This window comes from Nerophis ophidion, linkage group LG14, assembly GCF_033978795.1.
Source record: "Nerophis ophidion isolate RoL-2023_Sa linkage group LG14, RoL_Noph_v1.0, whole genome shotgun sequence".
Taxonomy (NCBI): domain Eukaryota; kingdom Metazoa; phylum Chordata; class Actinopteri; order Syngnathiformes; family Syngnathidae; genus Nerophis; species Nerophis ophidion.
In genome coordinates this window covers 19,537,681-19,544,954 of record NC_084624.1, presented here as the reverse complement: position 1 = coordinate 19,544,954, position 7,274 = coordinate 19,537,681, and the positions used below count along the sequence as shown (strand labels likewise).

At 43.0% G+C, this 7,274-nt stretch overlaps 1 protein-coding gene across 1 annotated transcript in view; it reads right to left on the bottom strand.

Annotated features, from left to right (window-relative positions):
• Positions 1-811: 811 nt before the first annotated feature.
• ptch2 (patched 2) overlaps positions 812-7,274 on the bottom strand; it is a 42,810-nt gene continuing 36,347 nt past the window's right edge. The window contains exons 21-23 of the mRNA XM_061920060.1: positions 2,572-2,950; positions 2,106-2,508; positions 812-2,025 (exon numbers count right to left, since the gene is read on the bottom strand). Of these exons, the coding sequence (XP_061776044.1) occupies positions 1,991-2,025; positions 2,106-2,508; positions 2,572-2,950 (817 nt within the window). The 3' untranslated portion in view covers positions 812-1,990. The remainder of the gene's footprint in view (positions 2,026-2,105; positions 2,509-2,571; positions 2,951-7,274) is intronic.

The window sequence follows — 7,274 nt, the reverse complement described above, 5'->3', positions numbered from 1 at the left end:
CCGTGACCCCACTTTTCAGAGAAGCGGAAGAAGATGGATAATTTTAGCATTTTGTAATATTTTTTTTGATTTGTATTTATTTTTCTATTTCCACATCATCCTTGTAGTGCCCCCCTGGGAATTGACCCATGTGACCCGTACCTAAAACTGGTACTGCTTACTGACTGGCAGTTGAGTCAGTTGACATGGCTCCAGGCTGTATTTTAAGATGTATAGCAAAGCCTCTTTTTTTTTTTTTTTTTTTTTTTTACAAAGCCTGCCAATTCAAACATGATAGGACATTTTCCATTCACTTTGAGTGTAACAGTTGTTTGTCAACTGGTGTTTGCAGAACATCTGCATTTTCCAGTCTGAGTTTTCAAGCTCCACTTTGTGTGGAATATTTAGTGTGCAGGTTGGTTGTGCTGCCACACACACTTAGGAGGATCAAGGTATCAGATGCAGACAAACTGTTGTGTGTGTGAGAGAAGGAAAGGAATTTACAGCCTCTACCTTTCATCTACACAGGTGGGCCCAGTCAGTGTGTGTGTGTGTGTGTGTGTGTGTGTGTGCAGAGGGGGAAGTGAAAGACTGCATATGCGTGAATGTCATTATTGTTTGCACAATACATCAACACGATGTCTGGGTGTGTGTACAAAGGATAGGATGTTTGTGTGAGATCTTGTTTTCTAAGGTTGCTCACAAACACGCACGCACACGCACGCACGCACGCACACACGCACGCACACACACACACACACACACACACACACACACACACACACACACACACACACACACACACTATAATGACCAGACCAAACACCCAAAGTAAAGAACGTCATCCAGAATGTTTATTTTTCCTCATTCAATTTATTTTGTTAGTTTTCTATGGCAGGTGAGAGAACTTAGCGGTCACACAACAGGAAGAGTTTCTTGAGCATAGTTTTCTGAAGTCACAGTGTTTTAGACATTGATGTTTGGGGAAAAAAATGACATGGCGGGCCAAGAAGGTGAAAGTGACACAACCCTACACACCTTCCTGCTCCTCCCACTGCACCAGCACACACACACACACACACACACACACACACACACACACACACACACACACACACACACACACACACACACACACACACACACACACACACACACACATTCAAATTAATAACCCCGCCCCCTTTTCCTAAATGCAAACACAAATCAAACTCAGCAACAAATAGATATATTTATATATAATATATATTTACTCTTTAAAAATAGAACTTCAGTCTAAATACTAACATCTGTACAAACTATAAAAATAAATTTTAATATAAATAATTTATATGGCATGCCATTAACATTTTTTCAATCTTAAAAACAAACAATGCACAAGCCCCCCCTCATTCTTCTCCTGGAAACGGTGGTTATTTACCATGAATTTGTTCCGATTTTCACGTTGCACAAAGCAAAGCTGCCATTAAAAAGTGAAATGGATATCAAACTGTCATGATGTGAGCAGGAGAATGTGGAGCAAGTGAAGTTGACACAAAGATAAAAAGACAATGTCAAATAAAAGCTTATATTCCATACAAATACAAACACAAGAAGACTCCCTTATGATTCCGAAAAAATGACACCTTCAAGTAGATGAAACTGCACCGATGACGCTGACAGGATGAGGATGAGGATGAAAAAAAAGGCAGGTTGTAAAGAAATGGTCTTGATCTCACAGTACAATGTTGTGCAGTTCAAACGCATGTGTGGCTTTAAGGGGGAGGGGAGGGGGAGGGGCTACTGCATTATTTTAAGGCAAATGACTTTGTGTAGCAGCAAAAAGCAACATTGTGACATTTTCATAGGACGTAGAAGACGTTCTACACACCACAGAGGGGCCAACAAAATCAAAAGGACACGAGCATATCCAAAGTTCTTATAAACAGCTTCCCTCTTTTTAGTATTAAAATATATAATTTTCTCCTTCAAATAAATCCTATCTTATGTACACTTTCCACAGCAGCAAAGACTAGCACCCTTTGGCCGTCTGGATCCTCGACACGCCTGGAACACAGAAGAGGAGGTTTTTGTTAGGTTAGGTTGTTGGCGGTGTTCAAACTTGAGGTCCAAAATGGCTGCCTCACCTTGTTTGTGCCGGTGATCCTGCGGTGATTCCACGTCTTGGAGCTCTGAAGAGTCTCTCTTGTACGAGGAAAAGGTCCTCTTGGTGGCTTCCAAGCAGTCTGACTCGGTGTCCGTGTCAAAACCTTGGTGCATGTAGCCTTGGTACGCCGCTCCGGGCAAGGTGGGGTGCACTGCGACAGTCACGGAGGCCGTGGCTGTCACCATAGTGACGGCCCCCCCAGAGGAGTTGCTGTAGCCGGTGGGCTTTTTAGTCCTGTTCGGACCCCTGCTGCCGCTCTGCGACCTGGGGCCGTTTTGAGTAGTCCGCCCAGGTAAGTGAACTGGCTGCGTGGCTCCGCCCCAACATGTCACCTGCTGGGACGAGGGTTCTATCCTTGCTCCTGCTGCCTTGTCCCTCACCACCTGCCACACAAACCCAAGGATTGACCTTCAGCTCCAAAACAAAGTCAGTGTGGTAACGCTTACCTTTATTTTAGGCAAGTTGGGATTCTTGCTGGCTTCCAGCAGAATGTGGGACGGCAGGGCGTACGAGCTGCGGTCGCAGTACTTGTGCTCCTCCTCGCCCATCCCGGAAGTGCTCGTCACCTCCGAGTAGTACTCCGAGTCCGACGTGTCGGCGGGGAAGGCCTGTTGGCGGGGGTCGTGGTGGTGGTCGGCCAAGTAGCCGTGGTGAGCCATTGGCGGTGGCAGCGGTGGCTCGGGCGAAGGTGCAGGGAGGCGGCCGTCGTCGTCCGCCGGGTCCACCTCGGCCGGGGGGCCCAGCATGGAGAGGAGGACCGGGAGCAGAACCAGACCGTTGAGCATTCCGAGGAGCGTGAGGATAGCCAGCACGGCAAAGAAATACCTGAGAAGAGAAGATGACAACATGAAGGAGATGTCTAAGAACTAGCACACTCCAGTTTCAGTTCCAGTTTATTTCCAACATGAAAGAGATGTTAAGAACTAGCATACGCGAGTTCCAGTCCCAGTATTTCCAACATGAAGGAGATTTTAAGAACTAAAACACTACAGTTCCAGTTCCAGTTTATTTCCAACACAAAGGAGATGTATAAGAACTAGCAGACTCCAGATCCAGTTCCAGTTTATTTCCAACAAGAAGGCGATGTCCAAGAACTAGCACACTCCTGTTCCAGTTCCAGTTCATTTCCAACATGAAGGAGATGTCTAAGAACTAGCACACTCCAGACTTTTCCTTTTCACCTTGGCACATTGCTGGGATGCTGGGGACCTTTGTAGGAATCATGTGTGACACATAGCCAAATACTTTAGCACCTCACCCAACACTGCAGAACTAGCAAGAGAGAAACAACACAAGCAAGAATGTAGACTACTGTGATCATAATGGTTTGCTTTGCAAGGAATAATAATATTGGCGATCTAATAACGTTAATGGAGGAGAACACCCAGGGAGTAATGGCACGAAGAAATACAGTCTTATTTCTTCCTTTCATGGAAGACGAAAAGATCGCATCACACCACAGACGAAAAAGGTGAGTCACTTGTTATTATTTATTAGTGTATGTACTGATTGTATATACCTATGTATCCTAGAAGTCAATATTATAATTAATTAGTGTAGGTATTGGCTGTATAGACATATCTATCCAAGAAGTCAACATTATTATTAATTAGTGTATGTACTGATTGTATAGGACTACGTATCTTAGAAGTCAACATTATTATTAATTAGTGTATGTACTGATTGTATTGACCTCATATCCTAGATGTCAACATTGTTATTAATTATTGTATGTACTGGTTGTACAGACCTTTGTATCCTAGAAGTCAACATTATTATTAGTTAGTGTAGGTATTGGCTGTATAGACATATCTATCCAAGAAGTCAACATTATTATTAATTAGTGTATGTTCTGATTGTATAGGACTACGTATCTTAGAAGTCCACATTATTATTAATTAGTGTATGTACTGATTGTATTGACCTCATATCCTAGATGTCAACATTATTATTAATTAGTGTATGTACTGATTGTATAGACCTTATGTATCCTAGAAGTCAACATTATTATTATTAGTGTATGTAGGGATTGTATAGACCTATGTATCCTAGAAGTCAACATTATAATTAATTAGTGTATGTACTGATTGTATAGACCTCGTATCCTAGAAGTCAACATTATTATTAATTAGTGTATGTACCATTGTATAGACCTACGTATCCTGGAAGTCAACATTATTATTAATTTGTGTATGTGCTGATTGTATAGGACTATGTACTCTAGAAGTAATCATTATTATTATTTAGAGTATGTACTGATTGTATAGACGTATGTATCCTAGAAGTCAACATTATCATTAATTTGTGTATGTACTGATTGTATAGACCTACGCATCCTAGAAGTCAACATTATTATAATTAGTGTATGTACTGATTGTATAGGACTACGTATCCTAGAAGTAAACATTATAATTAATTAGTGTATGTACTGATTGTATAGGACTATGTATCCTGGAAGTCAACATTATTATTCTCTCAGCCAATCAAGAAGCCACATATAGTCAAGCCTCACACCCGTGGACAATGGAGAGTTTTGGGGGTCACATTTACAGAAAGCTAAACACGTCATTCCCCATTTGTCTTTTTTAGTATTTTCCAGACAACCAGCGTCCGCTACAATAGACATTCAATTGTGGTCTATTTATTTTGTCAAGAGTTACAGGAGTGCTGTTTTTAAGTCCAAGTCAGAAATTGTCTCTCTTGTAGGGCTGGGCAATTGATCGATATATACGATATATCGCGGGTTTGTCTCTGTGCGATATAGAAAATGACTATATCGTAATATTCGAGTATATGTTCTCACGCAGGACTTTTAGCTGCGGGCATACACTTCAGGCTCTCCTCGCTCTTTCCCGTGTCTCTTTCTCGCAGACAAGCAGGCGCACATTCTTACATACGTCACACACTGTCACATTACACGTCACATTCACGCCCTCGCAGAGCAGAGAGGTAGCGGCGTGGCTATTGTTAGCTGCTAACGTAGCCGTACGAGAGAAAGATGGTGCCGATCTGGTATCAAATGAAGGAAGACTTAATTCCCGCCCAAAAACGCAGGGTTTCCATCATCTGGCGGTGGTTCGGCTTCAAGTAGGAATATGTCGAACAGACAACCGTAATTTGTCAAGTGTGTGTGTGGGGGGGCCAGAGCGTTGCTATAAAAAGTAGCATTACTGCTAATATGTAGCATCGTTTGTAAAGTCACTCACAACTTTAGTAACATACCACATAGTGAAGGACGAATACTATTTGATTTCCTATTATGTAGCTCATTTTTATTTGACACTTAAAATGTCTCTGACAGTCTTGCAATTTATGTTTTGGAAATGATTTGAATGTTTGTGCCATTGCTTAATAACTTTAATAAATACACTTTTGGTCAATTGACTTAGTTGTGATTTCCCTCTCTGCATGAAAGTTTAAAAGTAGCATATATTAATGCAGTATGAAGAAGAATGTTTTACTGTATACACATATAATGATCACACTGCTGTGATTATATGCATCAAGTATTCATTCAAGGCCAAGGCAAAATATCATAATATACATGTATATCGTTTATCGCGATATGGGCTAAAAATATCACGATATTAAAAAAGGGCAATATCGCCCAGCCCTACTCTCTTGTTTTAAGAATCTGCTGTAAAAGGTTTTTTTTTTCAACCGAACATGTGGGAAACCGTTTGAATAGTCCAAATGATGAGAAAGAGAGAACCTCAGATGGAACCTTGAGGAACACCACTAGTGTGTAATGAAGGAAGTTGCATCTGAAGTCATCAAGCTACAGCAACACCTTTGTTGCTGTAGCTTGACAAACAATGGCAAACAATGCGTAACCATTTTGGCGGGGATTTAAGAGTGTGCCTTGAGGACCGCCTCAGTTAGATAAATCAGGAGTTTTATGAGCCCATGTTAAAATGCAGGGACGTGTTTACTCTGCTCTAAGTTCAGGAGCGTTCTAGGAATTTGCTGCAAAAATGTTTCTTCCCCAAGTTTTGCACCGAACTCGGGGAAGGTGTAGCGCCACTTAAATATACCTAATGTAGCATCCCTCATTGGCCCAACGTGTGTGGGAGTGACACAAGCACAGAGACAACATATACGTGGGAGCAACACAAGCACAGAGACAACATGTAAACGCCACAGGTGTGTGGGAGCAAACCAAGCACAGGGACAACATGGAAACACCATATATGCGTGGGAGCAACACAAGCACAGGGACAACATGTAAACGCCACAGGTGTGTGGGAGCGACACAAGCACAGGGACAACATGTAAACGCCACATGTGTGTGGGAGCGACACAAGCACAGGGACAACATGTGAACGCCACAGGTGTGTGGGAGCGACACAAGCACAGGGACAACATGTAAACGCCACAGGTGTGTGGGAGCGACACAAGCACAGGGACAACATGTAAACGCCACAGGTGTGTGGGAGCAACACAAGCACAGGGACAACATTAAAAACACCACATATGCGTGGGAGCAACACAAGCACAGGAACAACATATAAACACCACATTAGTGTGGGAGCAACACAAGCACAGGGACAACATGAAAACACCACATATGCGTGGGAGCAACACAAGCGCAGGGACAACATGTAAACGCCACAGGTGTGTGGGAGCGACACAAGCACAGGGACAACATGTAAACACCACAGGTGTGTGTGAGTTACACAAGCACAGGGACAACATGTAAATGCCACAGGTGTGTGGGAGCGACACAAGCACAGGGACAACATGGAAACACCACATATGTGTGGGAGCAACACAAGCACAGGGACAACATGGAAACACCACATATGTGTGGGAGCAACAAAAGCACAGGGACAACATGAAAACACCACATTTGCGTGGGAGCAACACAAGCACAGGAACAACATATAAACACCACATTAGTGTGGGAGCAACACAAGCACAGGGACAACATGTAAATGCCACATATGTGTGGGAGCAACACAAGCGCAGGGACAACATGTAAACGCCACAGGTGTGTGGGAGCGACACAAGCACAGGGACAACATGTAAACGCCACAGGTGTGTGGGAGCGACACAAGCACAGGGACAACATGTAAACGCCACAGGTGTGTAGGCGACACAAGCACAGGAACAACATATAAACACCACATGTGCGTGAGAGCGACACAAG